Consider the following 25,372-nt stretch of genomic DNA (forward strand, 5'->3'; position numbering starts at 1 on the left):
AGCACATGACAGCAAACAGCAAGTCGACCGTTGTGCTACCGTGAGAAGTGGCTTTGCAGGCCAAAGAAAACGTAAATACATATGACGGAAGGAAGCGTAGGTGTTTGGCACAGACGGTAAGACACTCGGCAGGTGCGTAGCCAGAAAATTTTTTGGGAGGAAAGGAGGGGGGGGGGTAACCACTCTGTATGTGTGTTCGTACGTGTGTTTGCATGTGAGTGTGTGTATGCAGCAAAAAAATAATTTAAGGGGTGGGAGCAGTGGCGTAGCCAGGGGGGGAAGCACACCGGGCCCGTGCACCCCCCCTCCCCGAAATTTTTTCACCATGGGATACAGAGCACAAGATGACCCTCGATCCCACTTACCTGCCCAGACTCGTCGGATCAAGGAGGTGCCCCCCCCGCCCCGAAAAAAATTCTGCCTACGCCGCTGGGGGGGGGGGGGGGGGTCCGGGTTAAACCTCTCAATACGAACTCCCATTGGCTACGCCAGTGACACATGTCTTCTGAGCGTAGGACCCCAAGTCTGACCGGTTTGACGACACCATCCTGCAGTTCCAACACCATCATGAAGGGAGCCACGAAGTCTTCAGTTTTGTCAGCTTCGACTCGGGTTTGCTGTCATTGTTTGTTGGCAAAGAATTGCGTTATATCGCTGCGTCGTTAACCCAAACGCTACACACAACCGACTACCGATTCAAATTTGCCGCCACTCGACTGTGTTGACATGTGGCGTCCTCTAGTGCTAAGTTTCAGAGGCCACGCAAGCAACAGCAGCGCGCACGTTTGACATCAACATGGCGGACGAAGAGGAAGGCAAAGGATACCGGTGGGAGACTGAATATGAGAGAACTTGGTGAGATTATTTTTCTAACTTCTTACGAAACTCGTAGGAAAGTCGTTTTCATCAGTGTGCACACATCGGCCTTCAATGAGGACGTCTTGTGATGTGATAATACGGCGAAAATGAAAATTAAAAGCCGCTTCACGCGATCGCCGGTGCGCATGCTTCATTGCTTGTTTCCAATTTTGCAAATTGTGGTCTGCATATCGTTTAAAGCCATATTTATTGGTGTGCTGTTTTGAGTATAATGACTTGTAGGACGAATTGTCTTACTAGGCATAGCAGTACTTAAGCTAATACGATAGCTGTGTTTCTTTCGCAACTTGCCGGCAAGTCTTTCATGCACGCGCAGTCGCGAGCGTGATGTTTGAGATAAGTTTGGTGAACGAAGAGCCGGGTATAGTAAATTCTGCTGTCTGTCCCGTGAAACAGCAGCTGTTCACTTTGTTGCACCGAATTTTACTTAGCATGATGCGCTGCCCATTGCAAATATCACCATCGCTGTCAGCTGGCGCACATATATATGGCCGCATTATTATTTACCATACAATCAGAGAAGAAACATATTGTAGCTGTTATGGTCACTATCGTAATATCATTTCACATGCGCGCATGGGCCGTGATTTCGCCCAGGCGTGATTAAACTATAAAAAAATAGTAAGCCTCATTATATATTTTCTTCCTTGCTAGTTTTCGCCGGTGGTTATCTGCGCACTGTGTTGGCAAAAAAGTGTAAATAAAAGCCACGGCAAAGTTCACTTTGTGACCATTGCCAGTTTGTGCAACATGCTTATGCTAAAGCCATTGTTACTTTTGTTTGTGTCTCTGTTCTGACTTTTAACTCGACTTCACAGGCTGTGTTAATACTGAGCAATAGCTCTGTTGTCTTTACTATGTTTTTATCAAGGTGACAAATGAGTTTCATGATTGACTATGCACGTGTGATAGTTTGTAGCTGCCTGCAGTGAATGTGTGCTTTAGCAACTTAAACTGCTGACTATGCATGTTTGGACCCTTGTATAACACAACCCATCTTCGCTGGTCACATTGGCAGCCTAACTTGCTTGCACGACAATTAAATGAGTGTGCTATTAAACGTCAAAAAAGTATTTCATTGCTCTCCTGCCCAAGCAATTTGCGATGTGTCGTGTTGCTGATTTTGCCACTTGTGTGCGTCTTTCATTCAAGAAGTCTGAAACCTGTGTTAATATGTGAATATTGCCTCTGCATTACAGGGAAGCCATTCAGGAAGATGAATCGGGCCTGCTTCAGCCCAGTGTGCTGGACTTTGTCCACAGGGCCAAGCGCAAACAGATGCTGGCCAAGAAAAATGTTCGACTCGGGATGGTCAGTCTTGTACCCACACTTACTGAATGCTTACTGCTTGACTGCTGACCTGCAGGATCTAATTGTAGTATATATGCAAAAAATGCCTTGTATGATTTTACTTGGTGTAGGCACATACTGTTCAGAATCCTTACTTTTGCACAGGATCCATACCCTGTAGACTTTTACACTTCATTGTACCTTTTAATGCACAGCACATTTGAGCAAAAATTATGGTTGTGCTTTTTTCTCGTTTGCAGATGAGACACTTGTACATTGTTGTTGACTTCTCCGAATCCATGTCCGAACCGGATCTGAAGCCTACACGCCTCATCTGCACACTGAAGGTACAGCATGTTGCTTTGAGCACGTCGTAGCAGAGCTCCTGGATGTGCTTCCATGGACACCAGAAGTGTCTTCACTGCCTCCAGCGATTTGTGTTGACTTCTGGCTGAGAAGTGCTTCTACCTGGTGTGCTTTGATGCCTAAGCAATGCAAACCTTATTACGAGCGAAAAGTGTGCGTGTGTTGTCCTTTTCCACTAACTCTGCCCTATGACACAAGAAATGAAAGAGGAAAAAGTAAAGCAAAGTAGAAATCAGCATGAAGTAAAAGAATTGAAGAATCAAATATAAAGAGCGACAAGAACTTGAAAAAATAACAGCAAAGTCTACGACAGGATTTGTACGTACAATCTATAGAACAGACGCTTGATACTGTAACCACTGCACAAGTGTACGCGTGCATCGACAGGGTTTATAGAATGCTCAAGGATTTCCCATGTGTTCTCACTTTGGCACAGACGCGTGGGCCCCACTGGCATCGGTGTCTCATACTAAAACAATTTGCGCATTGCTTTGCTGGCAGATGACACACTATCAAAAGATAGCGTTATGTGTAGGCATTGCAAGCTGCTTCACCAGTGGAAAAACCCTAAAGCGTTTCTTAAAGAAGTACTTGCACGAATTTTAGAAATTTTTGTATTGCTCCTCTAAATAAGAACGCTGGTGTCAAGAACCCTAAAAGCAGTTTGTGGTGCCTCAGAAAGCATCGAATATATTTTCAATACCGCTACTTTGAAAAACCGCTTTCGGTTGTGATATATATTGAGGGGGTGGTTGGACAGTGACGTGTCGACATAGTCTGACGTAGGTTTAAGTGACGTGGGGACAGCAAGTTGTGATGTACTAGCAGCTGTTCTGTCGTCCGCTGTCAGTTGCCCGTGATTCACGTGAACAACGATGAGTGAATTGTTGTCCAATGACTCCGTCAGTTGTTTCGGCTGCATGCAGGATGCAGAGTTCGCAAACCCAGCGAACTGTGTTGAATCGTCATGATGATGTCCGTTGTGGTGGGGCTGGCTTGCAGATGATGTTGGCAATGAAAACTTTATAGTCAAACTAAAATATTTTATGGATGTTTCCAAGCTCCGGTGTTTCCCTTTTGCATTGGCTCAAAATCGTGTCACTGTTCCTTTGAAGCAGTTCAGTTTTGTACGACTACAATGGAATGGCAACAGTTTTTACAAAACTGCACTGTGCTTAATTTTTGCCATCTATGTGCTTCGATTCTTACTGCTGTCGATGCCATATGTGACGTAGTATATTGTACATGGCCACATCACTCTATATGTAGTGGAGGTGTGTGTCACTGTCTAAGGAGAACCAAAGATATGTATAAATTGCTGAAGGTACTCAAGCCATAAATCAGATTGCGGTGACTCTTTGAGTCGCTATCGTTGTACTTTGAGTGTCATTTGTTCTTCTGGACACAAGTTTGTGCAACAAAGTGTTAGAAGTTCATCGCACAACTCACCATTTTGGCACCGCTTCATTCTTGACAGTCACCATGTTGTGACAGTACTTCTATAAAAGATGTGTTGTCACTTTCCTCGCAGATGCTAGAGCTGTTTGTGGAGGAGTTCTTTGACCAAAATCCCATCAGCAACGTTGGCGTTATTTCCACGTGTAACAAGAGGGCACAGAAGCTTTGCGAATTGGCAGGTTAGTCCGCATCATTTGCTAGGCGTGTGTGGCTGGATCTTTGTCAAAATTTATTGCTGCTGTTGGGTACGTTGCTTTCTTCTTTCTTTGCATGCTCCATGAGGTCACTGCGATTGAAGCTGCAACTGTTAATGCCGGAATTTGATTTGTTTATTGTGACATGAAAGTGCTTCGGACGAACTTGTTTTTGAACCATAGAATAGGGTATATGTCAAACTAATTTTCTTATTACTGTACCTCTTGTGAAATGCTGTTATTTGAAAAGAATTCTCCTCAGTATTGTTGCAGGTAAATATTGCGGCTTAGTTATCACATAAACATTTGGAACTATGTACAGATGTTTAAACATGTTACTAGCAGCTGCCTGTACATGGCTAGTTGAATAAACTTGAGCCACGTGGGTTCCATCCTGCTCCAGAGAAGCCTGCTTTCAGTGAATGCACATTATATATATCTTCTGAGTCTTTTATTGCATGATAAGTTACTTTTCTTATTATTTCTCTTGTTCATTGTTATTGCTCAACGTTGTTCGTGATAGCGACGTAATTAGCAGTGACCTTTGATTGAATCCAAGGTGACTTGCATTCCAAGCATTTGTTAAAATCTTTTCCAACATTAGGAAATGCGGGGAAGGTGGTAGAGGCATTGCAGTCTTCCAAGACACAGGTTCCTTCGGGCGAACCCTCCCTGCAGAATTCTCTCGAGCTTGCTGCTGAAGTCTTACGGTATGTGTATATTTATGCGCTTATTAGCTTTATATGTAGTATTATCGATGCCTGTAGCTTAGAAAACCTGGCACCTCAGGATCAGTAGTGGTACATTGTAGTCCCAAGGCCACCACAGCAATACTTAAAACATAATGCATCAAACATGGAACAAGCATCAGTAAAGCGACACCAGAGTGGGACATTGAATAACGTCTTAGAAACCCCTGACTGCTTGTTTCGTGATGATTGATGGCTTATATAGAATTCTATCGGAATCTCTGAGTAAACGTAAGGACTGCCTCTTAGTATTTTGTTCATTCCATGTTCGTATGCCAACCCCTATACATCTTTCTCATTAAACTAATCCCCCATTAAATCGAACAAATTTCCCCAGTCCTTTCAGGTTATTTTCAATGAAATTTTACTGTAGTTGAGAAAACTGCAGCCGCACAATTCTCTTGCAGTTCAAATCACCTACTAGTGAACAAGTGCCCTGACGTAGCTGTGCTGCTAGTGCCTGATGTCGTGTTGTGCGGGTCTATACTGCCTTGTATAGAACCTTTGTTGTGTAAAAAAATTGTCCATTTAATTGGGTAACTATCAGTTCACCTCTTTCCATTATATCTCGTTTTTTGTGGTTGCCCCAGATCACAATCACTGTAACAGCACTATCCACCTCACTTGTCGCCCTTGCTGTGGTTGGTTCTTAACGGTGTGACAACTATCTTGCAGCCACTTACCTGTGCACACCAGTCGGGAAGTGTTGGTAATCATGGGAAGCCTGACCACTTGCGATCCTGGCAACATCCACACGACTATTGAGGTTCGCTGTCTTACTCATTAACACTTCCCAGTTGTGGTAATAAGGTCATGGTATCTCATCTAGTTTTGAAAATGATGCTATCCGAAGCGCCTCAAAAGCATGCTTAAATGCCCTACGCCCTCTTAAGTTCCTTTGTGCTCTTTTTGTATTCTCTTGTCTACCTTTTTTAAGTTATATACAGGAAACAGTGCTATGAGAAGGGATGAAACGAAAGAACGCAGACCACTGTGCTGCGTGTTCTTTCGTTTTGTCCCGTCTTATAGCGCAGTTTTCTGCATATAATCGCAAACCAACCAGCCCAAATGCATACCCTTCTACAGTTCATTAAAGGAGCACTGACATCATATTTTAAAGTCGAGATGTGCCATTCATTCGATTGCTCGGTATGCATAGGTCTTCTTGGCCAAATTTGAATGGCGTCAGTCGTGTGGAAGTAATTTTATTTCGAGGGCAAACAGCGTACAAAAGCTCAATGGAAGATAGATCACGCTGCGACATCGACACTAGTGCTACATGTAAGGTGTGATACATTCCACAAATACCATCCTGAGTGACGATCGCTAGTAACAGTGACTTTGCCCATCTGAGTGTATTTATTGTGGCGCTGACGCTGCAGGCGACGCTCTCACTCCCAGCCAGTGGCTCTCCTTGCTGTCCCGACCCGTGCTTGCGATTCATCGTGTCGCATCGACTAATTTGTCGTGTGCTCCACAGCACGAGTGCGATCAATCGGAGCGACTACGTGCCAGCATGTCGGGGAACCGCTGCGTAGTGCCTAGGTGGTCGTCGAGGCGCGGAAAAAGCGGAAAGTGCGTGGCGTTTCATTACACGTACGGTACACGCCAACACGACCACAAGCTATCAAAGTGGAGTAGCCTATAGATAAATAACATCGCTAACAAGTAACACGCATGTAGTATTAATAGTGAATGTTAGTTCGTCCGTGGACTTCCTTGCACTAGCGTAATACCGGATTACTGCAGCTGTAACTGTGAGAGGCCGGATAGGTGGGGCCATCTGGCGGCGCAAGGAAGAACCTGGCAAGCACAGAATTGTTATTGTAGAAAGCTATCGTATTCTATTTCTCCGCTGGTGTGCATTCGCTATGCCGATATCCCATAGACCCCTTTGTGTATACTGGAATGCCGTGCACGCTAAAATTCTCTGATATAGCTAATTGAGACACACCAGTGAGTATAGCCCAAGCGTGCGTCCCCGGGTACCTCCTCGTTGCTGCTTGGAACGTCGTTTTGAATCGCCGTTTTGCAAAGGGTCGAAGCAGAAATGATTCGCGACGTCTCGTATCGCGGTGATTCTAAGTTCCAGAATGTCGTCTTCAACACAAGTCGATACTTTTGACGGCGACGCTGGTGACAATGCATGACTGAACGTGCGCGCTTAGCAGACGAAATGTTAGCTGAGCAGCTGATCCTCACGTCACTCCTTTCTGTGGACAAGTGGTAAACTGGGGCGCGGTCTGGAGTTGACCGCGAGGGAGCGCTGTCAGCGCTAAAAGATGGCGGGCTTGCAGGCCATTTTGAATCGCGCTAGATACCGGTGATATAAATCAATAAAACAGATAGCTATTCGTCCCTGAGTTGCATTTTCGGTTGCGAATCGCTACTATGGGGTAGATAACTACTCGTCGATGCAAAAATCTTGACATGCGTAAATTTGATGTCAGTGCTCCTTTAAGTTGTTTTATTTCCACGATGGTTTGCATTTCCAGATATTAGGTGTACAAAACCTAAAACACTTTTGTCATTGTATGTTTGAATAGCAAACATTTTTAGAAGCTGTGCACTCGGATACAGGTATTTCTGATCAATACCTGAACTCCAGTGACTCACTAATTCCCCGAACAAAGTTGCGGAGAACGCCAGTTTTGTAACTCCACAACTCACCTACGAGCTTTAGAGGTGCTGATGTAATTCTGAGAAGGCTGCTCCAGTTATCGTTGGAAAACTCGTATTATAACAGTTCTGCTGTGTGGGAATGACGTCCAGTGCTTGTGTTTGCCTAAACTATGTTCCTTGTGTCGAACAGCTTTGTGTCTTTGTGAATTTACCATGTTCAGCAAAATATTAAGTTATAAACGCAACAATTCCCAGCGATAGTGAACTCTCACAGAAACTTGGAAGTTGCTGCACATTTAGAAAAGTGTATGATTTCTTGGAAATTTAGGAACATTAAAGTATGCACTGTAATAGCTCCACAATGACAGCAGAAGTCATGAGCACGAAGATTAGTTAAGTGTGTGTATGTATTGAGGGGACCACGTGGTCATTTTTGAAGGAAATTGTGCACCTGCAGTCGTCAGCTAAAGTGCTCTTTGTTTTCATGTCGCTTTCTAGACCATGCGCAAGTGCAACATTCGTTGCAGTGTTGTTGGCTTGGCGGCTGAAGTTCACGTGTGCTGCAAGCTTACCAAAACCACCGGAGGTACGTTGTCATCATTGAAGTATTCTTTTTGGATGAATCTGAAATTAAAGTTTTCTGTACTCTACCGTATGTATAAAAAAACGATAAAAATTGTCTCGTGCCTTCTTTATTGGTGTTGTTCTCATGCTGTTCTTGTTCTATTCTAAAGTAGCTTTCTTTCTTTGAGCTAAGCCAAAGCATTCAGTCAGTCGTGCACAATATTGACGTTGCAAACATTGTGTTCAATTTCCTTGTTTACTGAATCTTTCTTTTTTTTTTTTTTTCAGTTGCCCTTACATAAATCTCTTTAATGTGGCCTCCTTAGCTTGTTCAGTTAAGGCAATGCTTGGCTATGTTCAAAAGGAAGTCAAGTGAACTCTACAATTACGGGGAACATGAGGAGAACAAAATTGTTTGTTTGCGAGACATAACTTCAAAGAAAAGAAAGAATCCTGCCATTGTTCTTCGTTCCGTAGTTCTTAAACTACATTGACAGGAATATGACTGTGCAACACTCTTGTCACGGAGTTGGTTTCCTTCTCATTTTTAATTATTCGCCGCTTCTTTCAGGCATGTACAATGTTATTTTGGACGAGAACCATTTCAAGGACATTCTTTTCCAGCACGCCATCCCTCCACCAGTCACGGTAATTCAGTCTTGCCCTTTGGCTTATGCAATTAGTGGCCATTGAATACGATGGTGCGAGTGGCCTAGGTCAGTTTGAATGTCTAGCCAAATAGGGGTGTATTCTCATGGGTGATGCAATAAGTGCTTGCAAGCAGCCATCATAACGTTGACACAACCACCCTGCATGGCTCTGTGCTCCAAGATACAGTAGACTCTTGCTGAAGGGTCCAGAACAAACATGTTCTGCTTAACAGGAGTTCCGTTTACTGAGAGATGAACAGTGGGGCATAGTTCAAGTATAAAACCAATCATGTTAGTGGCAGTTGTTTCATTTGAGCAGCAATTCCGTTTAAATGATTTATGTTTACTTAGGGTCTACTGTACACTTTCTGAGGGGCGCTGGTGTTGGAAGTTGTGACACCTCCGTTGTGACTCCAAGTTCACCGGCTCCACATGCCAGAACGTGCAGCGCTGCACATTGGATTGGAAGCCGGATTGTACGACGTGTTTCACTGAATGCTCGTACTGTAGAACCCTGCTTTCACGCCTTAGATTACATTTTACAAAAGGGCATGTTGTCGCAACTAAATTTTGTCTTTCTTTTCTCATTTGAACGCTCGTAAGAATCCTTTAATAAGCCTTGCCAAAAAGACGTTTTAGAATTGTATAAATTTAAAATGTATGAAATGGAATGATGTTTAGGCAGTTGACATCAATTTGTACATCTTGCCCTCTTGTGTCCTTTTTTTTTCTCTAGGGCAACGCAGAGTCGTCACTGATCAGAATGGGTAAGGTCGCGGCTATCGTTAAGCTATCTTCTTGCTATAGATTGCTTCTTTGAACGCTTGAACACATTTTTGTCATTGTTCTCAGGATTTCCTTACCACCGGACAGAAACTGAGGGCAAACCGTCTCTTTGTTTCTGGTAAGCCTACCATGTCTTCAAACACTAGTGGTACGGCCGTGAACAATTCAAACATGAACAGTTCGTATTAACTAAAGTCCATTCTTTCGTGCTTTTTTCCACCAGTGCACAAAGTGTAGGTATGATTTTGGCCTTCAAGCTTAATTTCAGCTTTAAGCTATCTTTGCCGACTGCGGCTTCTCGAGTTATTACTCGCAGAAGCCATTCTGTTTTACTGCTTCTGGGTCACATTTAATTTGTCTATGACAGTGCATAGTAGTGAGTCATATTTAGCCTTGCCATGTGGTTTGACCTATGCTAAGATTGTTATGACAGATCTGGGCTTCCTTTCATTACTGACTGTCACTTGTGAAGTGCTTACCAATTGCAGTGATTAGTATTGTCTTCTATGCCATAAAGTGTTGAGGATTATTATTGTATGCATTACATAGTATTCAAGGTATGCAAGGTAACTATGTATAGAACATTACAATTACTATTATAACAAAATCTTTAAACTCTTTCTATCATGTAAGTAAGGGATCCCACACTTTCACTTGGAATTGTGCTGCATATGTGGCACAAATCTCTTAAAATGCCTTGTGGCATTAGGCATATGTGTAGTGAGATTTCCTATGCTAGTTCATTCAGTGGGCTGGGGCATGACATGCACAAGAGCTGAGCTCTGTCAGTGTGTGCTTGAGGCCTGTGTTAGAAGTCAGCGGGAGTAGGTACTTATTGTATTGGTGCTGGCTTTTGCTCGTGGCTTACTAGTTTTGTTCTGCATTGATTTGACAGTCACCTGGACAGCCAAAATCCTTCGGATGGACTGAGCAAAGGCGGCTATTTCTGTCCACAGTGTAATGGAAAGTACTGCTCCCTGCCTGTGGAGTGCAAAGTGTGCGGTGAGTTCGGGACACTGTTGGACGAATTTTCCTCTTCTCGGCCTTTTGGCTAAGATCAAAATGAAGCGCCTTTACGTCAGTGACACGGTCGCCGCCTCCACGGACATTTATCGCAGCCACATAGGTCTCTTGTAAATAGTTTTTATTCCGAGAAGCGATACCGCGGTTTTTTAGTATTGTACACCTTTACAGTTTTACCGTTTCAATACTAACACCACTAACTGTATTTTTTAGCCGTTTTGTTTCCGGTTTTATTGTATACACTTTTATCTCGTTCTTTTTTTGAGTTCAAATGTAACCATTTATGATGTTCTGTAAATAACATGAAAATAAAACTGTTCTTATCAGCTTAATATCTGATACGGGTCCTATTTGGACCCAAGATATTAAACTTATTTTTGGAATGAAGCGGAGTGCTTGAAGCTTGCTTCACCTCCGCCACGGGTTGGCCCGGTATTGCACTATCTCCGGGATCGGCCAACTCACCCCCTCGAGGGTGGGAAAATTGCAGTCTAAAGTCGTGCGTTGTTCTGTGTTGGCAGATGTCGGGTTCATGGGTAATTTCAGGTTAGTGTTGCCGTGTTACTTCTTAAAGCTTCTGGCTCGTTCTGTTTTTGATCATTATAGTTAGTGTGAGCTTTTTATATATACTTTCCTTGCATCGAGGAGGGCTGTTGTTCCTGCATAAGTATGTCTCCGCAAGTTATACTACGTAATTATTCCCTGTTTTGTAAACTTGCAATAGAGCTCCAGAAAACGTGTTGTATAGCTTCTTCTTCCCGTACAGGCTTGACCTTGGTGTCAGCGCCACACCTCGCACGGTCCTACCACCACCTCTTTGCCCTGGAGCCCTTTGAAGAGGTGCCCCGTGACTCTTTACCTGCAGACACGCCAGTGTGAGTTTTCGTGGTGACTTGGCATTCCGTATGTTTTAATGTGAAGCTTTCCTAGTGAGCCCTCTCAGGGGGGGGGGGCTTTCCTGATTGTGGAGGCTGCTGCCATCTTGCTGAATAAGCACGGGCCTCACATTCTGCAACAGGTGCACGTGAAATGCATGTTTGTTAGGCATGGGTGAATGCTCGAACATTTCGATCATTTGAACGAATATTAGAGCATTTGAATTTGCTTCGAGACTAATTTAAATATTAGAAATTTCGAAGTATTCGGAATGAACAAGTAAACGTATGTTTGACTGCATGTAACCCCCTCGAATAGGTGGTTTCACTGCAGCCTGGTACTCCAATGCCATGAAACTGCCTATCCAGATGCACTGCCGAGGTGCCACGCTTCAAGGATAAATGTGCATATTATGTGCACCTTCAATAATTATTTCGTTATGTTTAAAGGCGTGTTATACGAACTTATATGCCCTAAGTACAGTAAAACCTCGTTAATTCGAAGGCCTCGGGACCGAGAAAAATATTCTAATTAAGCGGGATTCCCAATTATCCGAAACAACGCGAAATCAAAGAAATCAGCCAGAAAACGTGATGTACGGAAGTCACACCTTTATTGTGGCAAGTCAGCCTACTTGGAGAAAAATTCCTCCATGCGTGACTGACTTGTTCGGTAGTTCCCAGCACTGAAAGTCATATTTTCCAGCCTGTCAATGAGGCGCAGCATCTCAGCCTCGCCGCCGTTGCACTCGACGAAGCTGCGCACAACACTCAAGGCATCGATGACATCCGCCAAAGGGGGTGCTCGGGAGGGCTCGTCATCGCTGTCAACATTAGAGGCCGAATCGGTCGATCTCGCAGCTATCTCGCTGTCGATGTCGGCGTAACACGTCTGCACTGTGCACTCGACATTTGCGTACTCGGAGAATCCGATTGGAGTGCACTCCTCGTCCGCGTGCAAAGCCTCATATCGAGCGCAGAGAGTCTCCCCTTCTTCATCAAACGGGCAAGTGACAGCGGTGACAGCAAACTCAGCGGAGGTTGCCTCTTCTTTCACAAAACCGGCGTGCTCAAAACACCGTCGAATAACGGTGGCCTCCACCTGCCTCCATGCGTGAACAATGAGGCAAATACCACCGAGGAGGTCAATGTTATACTCCTTTCCGTTGTCATAGCAAAGGAGCATTCGCTTCAACAGATTGTAGCGATATATTTTCCTGGTATGGTGTATGACGCCCTGGTCCATCGGCTGCGATAGCGACGTCGTGTTCGGGGGTAGAAAGACCAGCCTGATTGCCTGCAGGTTCTGAATGTCGCCGTGAGCTGGGCAATTATCGACGACGAACAAAACGCTGCGCCCTGCGGCCGCAAACTTGCGGTCAAGGTGCCGCACGTATTCTTCAAAGAGTGCAGCCGTCATCCAAGCTTTCTTGTTGTTTTTATAGATCAGGTCATCCTTGGATGGCAGTCGTGCATTTTTGAAACAACGAGGCTTTTCTGTCTTCCCAATAACAAGCAGTGGCAGCTTGTGCTCACCGCACATGCTTGCACCAAACAAAACAGTGATTCTATCTTTGTTCTGTTTCCGCCCCTTAATGTCTGCCTCCTTCAAAGCGAACGTCTTCGTAGGCAACATTTTGTAGAACAGAGCAGCTTCATCAAGGTTGTAAACATCTGCTGCTTCGTACTTGGCGAGTAGTGGAGCCAAGGTGTGCTGCTTCCAGCCGTCGACAACAGACTGATCCGCGCTGCCACTCTCGCCACAAACAGTCACGAATGTCAGGTTGTTGCGCTCCTTAAATCGGCAAAACCATCCATTGCTGCATTTAAACTCAGAATGTCCAAGTTGCAGCGCCAGCTGGTTGGCCTTCTCACGCAATATGGTCCCATTCACAGGAAGGTGTGCTGCGTTGGCTTTCTGCAGCCAGTCGATCAGAGCTGCTTCAACGTCGGCGTACGTAGGCGGGCGTACTCGTGTACGCTTTGACGAGTGCGTCTTGCTGTAAGCATCGAGAATTTTCTCCTTATTCTTGATGATGTTGCACAGCGTTGACAGAGGCACGTGGTGCTTTTTGGCGAGAGCCGTTTTCGACGCCGTCGACTTGCTGGCCTCTTCAATTAAGCACACCTTTTCGTGCAGGGACAAGCTCTTGTACTTCGGCATCTTCCTTCCAAGCACACCTCAATCAACTAATTCACAGGGAAGACACTCAAGCGGAGACAGGAGACAAATGGAGCAGTCGCACCGAATCGCACAATGCTCGCCAGCCGACATCCAAATGGCACAATGACTCCACAAAACATTCACTTCGCTAGAGTGGCTAACATCGCTGTTGAGATGATGATGATCGTGATCGCAACCGCACGCATCGCCGCCTGGCAATTGCTAAAACATGGCGTCTACAACGTATTTCCGTTAAAAAAAACATGGCCTTCGAGATCCGTACACCAAAAAAAAAAAAAAATGCATGTTTTAGTTGCAGCCTCCGAGATTCGCAACACCCTTTGCATATCTTGGAAGTCGTGGCCAAGTGTGCCAATTAACCGGGAAGTCGCAGACTGGCCGCACCAATTATCCGGTTAAATTTACATGTAAAAATTTGGGACCGCGCAAATAATACAAATTATCCGGGATTCCCAATTAACCGAGTACAAATTACCGAGGTTTTACTGTATAGCAAATATTAAACCTTAACGTATTTTACTGCTTATAACATTCACCCTACTGCTATTCAAAGTTACTTCCTCTTTGCTATGAACGAAAAAAGTGATATCAAACAAGCCTCGTTCTAATTATTAAAAATATTGGGTAAGTAAGTTGAGTCACAACAAAACTGCTCATTTTTCTTTACAATATGTGATATATACTACTATTCAAACTATTTGATTCGACATTAGACCAAATCACTATTTGCTTTCAACCTCAAGCTTACTTTTTGCCCATCCCTAATGTTTGTGCATTCCTGTAGGCACGTTTCCACTAGGTCATGGATGCAGGAACGAAACAGAAAAAAATAATACTCAGCCATACCCTTATCTTTCGTGTTGCACTTCTCTCAACGTGTATGTTTCCTCCTCATTCTTTTCTTGATGAAATAGCACCTTCGTTCATATCACTGTATCGATGTCTCAGTGTACATCCATATTAACTCCTGTCTGAACTTTGGCGTATATTGCAAACGATGTAGTGCATGTACTAAAACATTTATTACATGAAATTGCATTTTGTGTAGATGACAGTAAAGACAATCATACACATAAAATTTAGCATTACAGCATTTAAATGACTTTTATGCAGATAACATGTGTGTTATATTTGTGTACTTTTTGTATGTGTGTGGTTGCAGTTGTGTCGTAGTAGCTGTAGCATTGTGCTGCCAAGGCATGTCTGGGTTGGTTTCTGAGCCACTGTTTTTCTTATTTGTTTACCTTATATACAGTACTTGTGATTGTCGCTGGGGATGTATTGCTAATCATGTGATCCCAGGGGTCTTCAAGCTCATCTGTCGTCCTCAGCAACAAAATTCGCTCAGGTGTAGCCCTGCAGTGTTAAGACCAGTCAGAATTTTATTTATTTGTTTTTTTGTAGAAGTAGAGTGTTTTGCATTCAGAAGGAAGTTGGGGATTGAGTTTGAAAACGTAGCATCTGTAGATTACAGTTCATTACTCTGTGTTGCTGACCTATTAGCTACAGCAGTTTTATCTTTTCGTTTTCAGAATCTGCTTCTCCTGTCAGTTGTCCATATCAGACAAACACGTAAGTGCCAGAGCTGCTGCGATGTGCTCTGAATTCATGCAATGTTACACATTCTGTGCATTTCGTATTGTATTGCTGAACATTCAGGAGCTCATATACAGTAGAACCCCGCTGTTACGTTCCTCACTGCTGCGTTCTCCCGGCTGTTACGTCGTTTTCCGCCGGTCCCGGCATAGCTCCCATAGCACACAATGTATTGGGAACCCCGCTGTTACATCGTAACTGTCGGACCGTTCCCGTATGATACGTCGCGAAGTGCGCTCGGAGCCGACCGAGTGACTACCAAAGAGAGCGGCCATGGTGCATTTTCACGCAGCTTGGCCTCGTTTGACCGTAATATTAGCCGCATGAGAGGCGCAAGCAACAGAATCTTTCAATTGATGCAAACAAAAGCATGGCCTTCAAGATTCAAATTGCAAAGATGGCGTCTATGACGTAACTGTTCGCGAAAGCAAGGCCTTCGAGATTGGCATTTACTATTGACAAAAGCATAGCCTTTGAGACTTGCATTGCACAAACATGGCGTGTATGACGTAATTGCTTGCGAAAGCAAGGCCTTCGAGATTGGCATTCACTTCTGCCATCGCGTTGGCGTAGACTCATCATCATCGTTATTTGTCGGAGAACGGGAGGAGTTCGAGCTGGTTGGAGCTCGCATGGTCCTGCGTGCGGTTCGCGGTCGGACTCGCCGCGCCGGTCGTGATTGCGTGTGCTTAGTTCTTTCATGCCTACAGCTGTTGGTGTTAAAAAAATCACATACGTTGATTACATTTCTGTGGATGAGGCCGTCCTTAGCTCCGCGTTTCTATCCATCGACTAGATCGCGGCTGAGCGCGCCAATTTTCGTGCTGCTCGTAAGAATTGAAATAAAATTCTGTACCACTAAATATTTTGCCGTTTTTCCTGTTTTTCGTCTCTTACGTTTCCCGTCTCTTACGTTTATTTCCTACGGTCCCTTCAAAAACGTATCAGCGGGGTTCTACTGTACATCTGTCTCTTTAGAAATGTTCCATGTCGTGAAGCACATCTGACAAGGACACTGTTCCCGTGCATATTTCTTAGGTGATGTATTTGTTACCACCGATAATGTGGCACAGGAACATTGTAGTCAGCAATTCACTTCACCGTAGAAGACATACAAAAGTTCCTGGTGCAGCAGCTGCTCATTGTTATAGGTATTGTACATATTTCTAAAACTGGTATTGGTATAAGTGGGTTTGGCTGTATATGTGCACACGTATATGTCATTTCAGAAAAATGTGGGCTAGCCTAGTGCTAGTGTGTGCTAGTGCTAGTGTTATAGTGTACAGTCAAGCTCTGATAAAACAAAGATGGATGTAATGAAGGAGATATAACATTTGATTGGGCATTCCTTAGTTACGCAGGCATTCTGCCGCCTTAATGACCCCAAGAGTACAGTAGAACTTCATTCATGCATTTTTTAAAAATTCGCGGGAAAAAACACACTGTCCAGGAAAACATACAATCCAAATTCAGTATGACATTGCACAGCTTTGCTTGGTAACAATGTCGCAAACGTTGGCACTGGGAAATTGTACAGAATGATAATGTATCAATGAGGTTTTACTGTGCTAAAAGGGGATTAAAGTAGTATCTGTGAAACTAATTACTTCACTTGCAATCGTTCCTGTGGTTCTTTAGGTATACCGGTGTGTGAAGTGCAAGGAGGACTTCTGCCTAGAGTGCGACCTCTTCATTCACGACTCCCTCCACACGTGCCCTGGGTGCGCAAGCAGGTTGCCACCACCTGAGGCACCCTCCTGACACTGAGGCTTCACAAAAAAAAGCAGTGTGAGTGTCCCTTCATTTGGAAATTCAGTACTGTAGGGCTTATTGATTGATTGATTGATTGATTGATTGATTGATTGATTGAAGGATTATTTTACTGGACAGTTAATCGAGACGAATTCACCAACTGACAGATTGATTAGTCAACACATAGACTGATAGACGGACACATCAATTGACTGACTTCCACTTTTTTTTATTTCCTTAAAAACACCTCTTTGGACATGTTATGTAAGGGTTGGGTTTATGCGCAAAATTTTCTTGCTTATGGTTACGTGTATTCAATGAACAACATTTGGGTTCAAATGTTGAGTGAGCGTTGATGAGGCAGTGATTTCTGTGATATGGCGGAGCAGGTTGTTCCCGTCAGTCTATGACTGGCACAAGAAAGAATGCAGAAGGTTCGTAGTGTGGCTGCAGGGCTGGGTTATTTGCTCCATGTTAGGAGCAAAATCCATGTTCATCCCTCCAAGTGATGCTCCATGTTAGGAAATGCATGACGATGAGGGCAACACGGTAACTGTAACTGTCAAGTGAACAGAATTACACAAGATGTGCGTGACAATCTAGTTCACCCACCATGACTATGAGTGCTCGTGACAGGGTCGTAGCGCCGCCTGTAAAAATCGTGATATATACGGCTTACTTACACCACAAAGAATACCCATTAATGTTGGCGGAAAACCAGCGAATACGTTTTTAGAGTTGCCAAATGCTGTAATGCCAGTACACTGAGACTTGCACGAGCTAAAAGAATGTGAGATGATTGATATTAGTAGTATACAGTAAAAGCTCGTTAATTCGACACCCGTTAATTCGGAAATTCGGATAATTCGGACGGCTCTATTGGTCCCGGCCAAAGTGCATGTTAATCTATGGGACCAAACCTTCGTTAATTCGTCAGAATTGGGCTCCGCACCGCTTAATTCGGACAAATTCTGACGGCTGCCGCTACACAAATGTGTGGTAAAGCAGCGCTGGCACCACTGGGGCGAAACCGAAACCTGAGTGACATCGCCATAGTCATCAACTAGTGGGGGCGATCGCGGCGTCACCGAACGTCGGCGTCTTCTTTCTTCGCTCCACTGCGCCTCCGACGCCATTTTCCCTTGTGTTGTGTCGGCACCGTCAGCACCGTCTCTTCTTGCGGAGTTCTTGTTTTTTCCCGTTGTGACTGTGTTTACATGTGAGGCCCGAGCATGCGGCAGTAGCCGAGTCCACCGACGGTGACCGCCCGACCTTCGATGCTGTCCTTCCCACAGATATGACCCTTCAGGACTACATCGCGATTGACTGTGTCGCCACGACTGGTCTCCTGCCCGATCAAGAAATTATATTAATGATGTCGCGACCTCACTCATCGCACCTCACGGGAAGTCTCGGAGGCGCTTTTGATATTAGAGGGCGTTTGCCTGAGCACTTCCGACAGTTTGTGTGCTGTTGGCCATTTGGAAAAGTTAAGAAAAATTGTAATGTAAGCCGGAATCTGCGTGAAAACGCAGACGACCATTACAAAATATTTCAGCAAATAAAGGCATGCTTCTCCAACTTGATTTTAATGTTGTTTTTCCTGTTCATTCGTTAATTCGGCATTCGGTTAATTCGGACATTTTTTCTGGTCCCGTGAAATCCGAATTAACGAGCTTTTACTGTAATATGAAGCCCAACATTATGCCTCCTACCCCAATGTGGCACTGATGTGTTAAGACCTGCGGTTAATGTTTGAATTGTTGGAGGGTTCGCTAGAATCGATTAAATTTCACAGACTAACATTGTTATCGTGCTTCCTGTTTTTATACCAAATTTTCAACAAAAATGGAGCCACATGTTGCAGCCCAACTTCGATTTATAAAGGTCATCTCAGTCTTTTATGTTGCATCTGGACCATTAGAATATATAAACATTAACAGCATACTCACTGAGGCTGGTTGGTATGTTGTAAGAATATAAAACAGTGCAACAGAGGTCACGCAAGAACACCCACAACAAACCAAGTGGGTTCTGTGAGACATTCAGCGTGAATGAAAATATTGTGCAGGTCCACTATTCTAAGTAAGAAGCATGCTCAGCAATTCGTCGAATTTAAAACACAGGTTGTGCACAGAATCCAGCTCACATGTAACCATTGCTATATAGGGCAAACAGGCAAATGCATCGACAGTTGCCTGTGCAGACATGCAGCATCACTTAAAGGTACCGCTTAGAGTTACCTTGTGACCGATACACTCAAACATCATTGTAACAAAGTTGCATCTGCCAAGAAAATAACTTCGTCGTATCTGAAAAGTTGTTATAAACGTTTATTTATAACACTGTAGCTATGACAAGACTATTCTTCATTTACTTTGTTATAACCGATAATTCGTTATATCCGTGTTCGTTATAACGAGGTTTGAGTGTAGTAACAGGTGCGGTTGCAACCTGATCTTCAGTGAGTGTAGAATAACAGGAAAATACCTTGAACAGCTTGCTTATGAGATTTGCTAAACATTTTGCATTTTTACAAGCAGATGCATGCGTAAGTTCTCTCTCGTTATCAACAAAGGAATTGGACTATCTCCAGTGCTGACACCCTTTCTTTTATTATTCTTTCTTTTTATTATTTCACTTTCTTTTTTTTCTCTCGTGTGACCCTTGTAATTTCTTCATGCACCGCTTCTGGAAAATTGACATTTGGGTGTTTAGTCAGCAGCTGACTTTGTCCTGTGCTCTCTTATTTGTCCTGTGTCACTTTGTTATATTCTTCTTGTTCTAATGTAACATGCACAGTTTGTTGATTAAGCATTTCAATTTAACTAGATAGGCAAACCACTAATTGTGCTGACTGCCTCAAGTAGCTGCTAGAAGCATAAAAGTTTCACCCGCATACCTAGTGACGTTACAACATTAGATTCCCTCTATACTTCTTTTGTTTTAAAGCTTGCTGTATGTTAGCTTGAACTCGCTGTTTGATCCAGTAACATTTCTACTGCGAAAGTATCCAGGCAATGTGCACTTATTATTCTGTATCACGAGGCAACAGCAGGGATGTAAATAACTACTGCAATGCTCTGCAATTACAGCATTTGAATTCATCCCTCACTGGCATTTGCGACACGTGAACCACCCGGCTTCTTGCCAGAAACTGCCTAGCAGAGCTGCCAGTCGCCGATGTATAGTTCCGATCATCAGCTGCATCTGCTTCAAGCCGAGGCCCACAGCCAAGGACAAGCAGTAGCGCACTGTTTTTTGTTACGGTCATATTGACACCGACGGATGCCATTAAAACCTGATTTTGCTTGCTGTTGCCTTACGTATTATTGTCTGGCACTGTGTAGCCATGTTTTAACGTTGCAAGAACACGGCTGCACATGGGCTGAAAGAGGAGTGGCACTCATCCCTGTGTTAAAAGACGGCGTGCAAACATGGACACAAGAGAGTAGTCAAAACCACACAAGATGGCGTTTGTGTTTTCTTGACTTCTCTCGTGTCCAAGTTTGCACGCCCAGTCTTTTAACATGAATACCTACTAACTAGCTCAGCTCTCTTTTCGTTATGTAACCTTTTCGTTATGTTTGGTCATCACTCTTTTTCTTGAACTTTCATGCATGTCTGTCTGCAAACTGTGACGTGAGGAACGTGCCATGTTCGACACAAGCAACCTGTATGTGTAAAAGGCATTCTGTTTACTGCTGTAACTGTTATACTGTCATGCCCAGTTAATTATTTGCTGATGCTTCAGGCCTCGAAAAGGACATCGAGAGCAGGCATCTGAGGGTTTTGCTTGTTGTTAAAGGGACACTAAAGGCAAATATTAAGTCGACGTTGATTGTTGAAATAACGGTCCAGAAACCTCGTAGTGCTACTTTTCTGCCAAGGAAGTGCTTATTATGAAATAAAATCACGTTTTAGTGGTCCGCATCGCGTTAGCGCACTTCAAATCACCCGCCTGAAAGCGGTGTTTTTCACGTCACTGCTGCCGTGCCCAACGTTGCCCGCCTTTACTGCACGGCGGCGTGCACTGGCGGCGTGCGTCATTTGGGCATCCGGCAAAATCACATGCATGCGGCATTTTGTCGAACTTTCTGTCAGAGCGACTTTCACGAGCGCGCAAAGCACACGCGGCAGTACGCGATACTGAAACTTCCACTGAGACGTGACCGTGTAAGCGAAGCAGGGTGCCGGGCGAAGCGCAGTTCGGCGAAAACGGAACTTTTGAACCACGCGCGCCGTTCCCAATGGCAATACCAAAGAGGTTCTTTTTTCCTTGAATCAAACAGAAACGAACAAGCAGCATTTTGTTACGTCTCTTGATGCACGGAAGGTTCTTTTTTTTATTGCAGCTAGTTTGATTACGGAGTGATTAATTGTAGTTGAACTCTCTCACGTCGTCGTGATCATTTCCAAGATGTGCCGCTCGTGGTGCTCATCGTTTGATACATTTAGCTTAATTTCTCGGTAAGTAGGGCACTGCTCTTGATAATATTGCCGTTTTAGACGTCATACATTGAGCTTTCACTCTTACATAAATTGTTATTTGCCTTTAGTGTCCCTTTAAAATGGCTCCCCGTGCTTCGTGCATTAGCTTTTGTCTGCAGAATTGATGCCTCCTGTTAGTACCGTCGTTCCTGGCATGTGTACCTGAACATGTAATATTATTATATTTATAACTAGCATAGAAACCTTTTCTCTCGGAGCCTGCGAAAGATGTAAGATATTATCGAGGTAAGAAAGTCGCTGACTGCAGTGTGAAATGTGGTTTGGGTACCCCTCGATGTAGGTGCATCCTCGGGCAGCTTGCAACTTCAATGCGTCAACAGTGCCTGCTTGTACCCATTGAGGTTAGGCTGGTACGTGGTGCAACCACAGCTAATGCCTTTCATGACCCGACTGTGACCCAGTGATGAGTGTCTGGTTTTCGCAGAGTAGCTACGCTCTCCAATTGGCTCGGAGCGTGGCTGTGGCTGAATGGGGGCAGGGCAGTGTCCTAAAGAGTAGCGCACTCGTTTTTTTCGCGAAGATACTTGACCACAGCCGAATCGAGTGCTCTCATGCTCGTGTTTGAAAACGTGTTTATTTCACAAGATCTCGTCATGCTGTCTACAGATACATTCCGTGTCTGTGCAAGACAACCAATTCACCAAAGTGAGCACAAACTGCAGATAATGCATACAGTGGAGTTAAAAATACTTTGATTCATCTTGGAATCGATGTAGTCCGCAAGACCTCACTGAAAACTGGGGAAAAGTCAAAAGGAAACATGTGCTCAACTGCTGATCTACGTAGTAATAGTAGAAGTTAGAAACGACATCACAAAAGCATACACACCTCACAAAGATCGTTGTCGTTGCAGCCGAGCGTGCAACACACGCTCGGCCTGTCCGTTATTTTTTTTCCTAACTTTTGTACAGTATAATAATCTTTTGGCACTATCACAGATCAGAAAGACGAGACATCACAAACAGAATCTCGAGCGATTAAAAGTGCAACATTATTTTCATAACAAGCAACAAGCATACCATGCGCACACTGCTCTCACAACAAGAATCAGCCGGCACTGTGCAAGCGATAATAGTTCGGCGTACAGTCAACTCGCATTAATTAAAACTCTGCGTAAATTAGCAGACGCTCAATGAAATATATTAGCGTAATCGTGTCTTGTGGCTACGTCGTGCCGCACGTGTAGATAATTGAGCTAGCCTGAATGAGGGCCATAACGCTGCGGCTCGCTACTGTGGGGTTATGGCACGTACACTCTCTGGCAAATCGAATTGCTACTAGTTCTGGAAGAAAGCGTAGTAAATGATTTAGCTCGTTTAACGCAGTAACTAAAGTCTGAACTCCTTCGAAGCAGAAATGCCGCTCGAATAACGCGGCACAAAAATGTATCAACTAATACGTGGCGTCCCAAGTAAAATTTCGAGATCTCTTTTGAATTGGAGTTTTTCTTTGTTAATGCGAGTTGGCTGTACACGACGAAAACTAGTAGTGCAGATCATTGGACTTCACATTTGAAGGACGTTTGGAACAACAGCCTGTTTTTTAACAACAGAGCGAAACCTTGTATGCTTGCCTGGAGCTTTTGTTCTTGATGTCCCATCCAGATTGTCTTCAACCGCTTCCTAGGGTCAACAAGAGTTTCTTTACCTTTCTTTACTGGTGGACATTTTTCTAAAAGTACAGATTCTTCATTACCCTAGTGCACTGTAAGAGGAAGGCCCTTGTTTCGGTACTTCTTTAACATAACCTTATTAGTCCTAGACCTGCCCGCTGGAATTTTTTTTCTTAAGAGAAAGAAATGTTATTGCGTAGCTGTGTCAGCACTGATTGTCGGGAGGAAAACAGCTTTGTCATTCAGTATTATGGAGTCTCAACACCCTTTTGAAATAATTTAAGAGAAAGCGTGGTTTTGTCCGTCCTTCTCACCACCCCCCAACAACTTTATTTTTTTGCATCAGTGGAAAACAGCTGCACGATTCCGCAATCGTTCAATGAGAGAGGACTGCATTTCATAAGATTTAAACCTGAAACCAGTACTGTACTATATAGCCACAAAAGTTATTTGAAGCGAAAATACCATACACGAGTGCCATATTTGGTGATGTGAAATCAATAGCCGTGGAATACGGTTGTTCAATCTACAGTTGTACTTTGGAACTTCGAATTTACAAGTGCATACTTAGGCTTCAAGGAGATCGATTTTTTCTTCCTGCACAATTTAGGCATGCCGGAAAGCTTCTCTGAACTATTGTAACGTCATTCACAGAGTATCAGCACTGATTGTTTTGCGTGAAAATGAACTAAGGTGAATGCGCTACATAGTCTGAAAAATGTACAGACTAATTATATTCAAGAAGAAAATGCAGAAAGCTTGAATCTCATGCATGGCCGGTGAGGCAAGCATGTCTAGTTTTCCTACCAGCATTTTCTTCTTCAAAAAAACAAAGAGTGCTGGTGGCAAGCCAAGGCAGGTTATAATGATGTTATGATGAAGGCTCATTATAACGTCGTTAGAATTGCCGAGAACTTGCGCACCTGCTCAGCGTAATTTTCTCGCACTCTGATAGCAGTGGCATTTGCCGATACTTTTCGTTACGTTTGTTTGTTTTCGATAAGCTCATTTAGTTACAATTAGTGTGTTTTCCACCACCACCCAGATCGTTAATGGTTTACCGGCAAAGACGTGATAACATATGATTCGCTGAGTTACATTTCGGGATATAGTTTCGCTGCTTCAACTTCTGAAGTGGATAAAGACGTGAAACTTTGAAGAGTTGACCCCAAACATCCCAGTACGCATTGAAGGTCATGGTATTTTAAGTCACTAAAACTCTTGGCTATGCACACATCTCCTGTTTGTGGCTTTGATATGCCTTTGGTGTGAGAATGTAAGGCATGTGGGGATTGCAATATAAAGACCTGCTATGAAGAGATTGTTGAGATGTTACAGTGTGCGCAAGTTTTGAATGAGTCACAGATGTAAAAAAATGCAGCGAGTCCTACTCGCTGCATGTGCAGTGCTGCAAAAAAGTCTGTGTCGTGTCGACCAGCTGAAGGCTTAGCGGCATGTATTGGGCAGGCCTTCCTCATCTCTTCTCTGAAACAGTTTCTGATTGGCTGCCAGTGGCCTAACCCTTCCTTGTAGTGCACATAGCTGGTGAGATTGATCGTAGACTATTGTCAAGAGCTCCACGCCATTTTTTTACATCTGTGACTCATCTTCCTCAAATATTCAATGTACTCCTGCATAAACTGGCATCTCGACCGATTTCTCGTGCTTAATGTGTCAATCTGTTAACTCTTAATTAGTGCACGCTAGACCTACTCATAGCAGGTGCATGGCATTAAGCAGGCGCAATACTAAGGAAGCGGTGTTAAGTGCAGGTCTTGGTGTCAGCTCTTCATGGAAGTGAGGGAATGGGTACCTCCCCAAAAATGCAAGTGAAAAATGGACATGCAGATTGTATACCCATGCTGTATACCATTTTTAAGAATTCTCATTTCTCTCTAAAAAAAAAAAGTTTCTGACTTGTAAACAGTGCACTGTGATGTAATTGGAGTTCTTGGCGCACAACATAAACTTGTACCGTATCTCGGATAACTGTCTATATGACATTTGTCTATGTAACGGCTCTAAGACACCACGTTCACGTTTAGCACAGTGTAGTAGTATATTGAGGGCGGCTATGTCCAACATTGGCTTCGGGAGCTCTATTGCATACACGGCTACAAGGCGCTTTTAAAAGCGGTATACAACGTCTTTTAAATATGTAGCGGTGCAAAGTTGATGTAGAGGGTTCTTGAGAAGCGAGGCTTTACGTGTGCGAGCGCTTGCCTACTGCACCTTAGGGCACATCTCATTTATAGTGGT

At 43.9% G+C, this 25,372-nt stretch overlaps 1 protein-coding gene and 1 non-coding gene across 10 annotated transcripts in view; both read left to right on the forward strand.

Moving 5' to 3' along the window:
* The first annotated feature begins 743 nt into the window (after positions 1-743).
* The window catches only part of LOC119389883 (general transcription factor IIH subunit 2), a 42,545-nt gene continuing 17,916 nt past the window's right edge, over positions 744-25,372 (forward strand). Inside the window, exons 1-15 of one of the 9 annotated variants that reach the window (XM_037657298.2) lie at positions 744-855; positions 2,079-2,190; positions 2,430-2,516; positions 4,067-4,172; positions 4,792-4,897; positions 5,612-5,702; positions 8,057-8,144; positions 8,694-8,770; positions 9,509-9,539; positions 9,625-9,676; positions 10,454-10,560; positions 11,348-11,456; positions 15,174-15,213; positions 16,876-17,025; positions 20,085-20,307. In XM_037657298.2, coding sequence (XP_037513226.1) covers positions 797-855; positions 2,079-2,190; positions 2,430-2,516; positions 4,067-4,172; positions 4,792-4,897; positions 5,612-5,702; positions 8,057-8,144; positions 8,694-8,770; positions 9,509-9,539; positions 9,625-9,676; positions 10,454-10,560; positions 11,348-11,456; positions 15,174-15,213; positions 16,876-16,998 — 1,188 coding nt within the window. In that variant the 5' untranslated portion in view covers positions 744-796 and the 3' untranslated portion in view covers positions 16,999-17,025; positions 20,085-20,307. Of the gene's footprint in view, positions 856-2,078; positions 2,191-2,429; positions 2,517-4,066; positions 4,173-4,791; positions 4,898-5,611; positions 5,703-8,056; positions 8,145-8,693; positions 8,771-9,508; positions 9,540-9,624; positions 9,677-10,453; positions 10,561-11,347; positions 11,457-15,173; positions 15,214-16,875; positions 17,026-20,084; positions 20,308-25,372 lie in introns of those variants that run through there. The other 8 variants (XM_049414572.1, XM_049414571.1, XM_049414567.1 and 5 more) reach the window with 8 other exon arrangements.
* On the forward strand, positions 10,858-11,047 carry LOC119392045 (U2 spliceosomal RNA). The gene has a single exon (XR_005183638.1). It is a non-coding gene; the product is annotated as a U2 spliceosomal RNA (small nuclear RNA).

Source organism: Rhipicephalus sanguineus, chromosome 4, assembly GCF_013339695.2.
Source record: "Rhipicephalus sanguineus isolate Rsan-2018 chromosome 4, BIME_Rsan_1.4, whole genome shotgun sequence".
Lineage (NCBI taxonomy): Eukaryota > Metazoa > Arthropoda > Arachnida > Ixodida > Ixodidae > Rhipicephalus > Rhipicephalus sanguineus.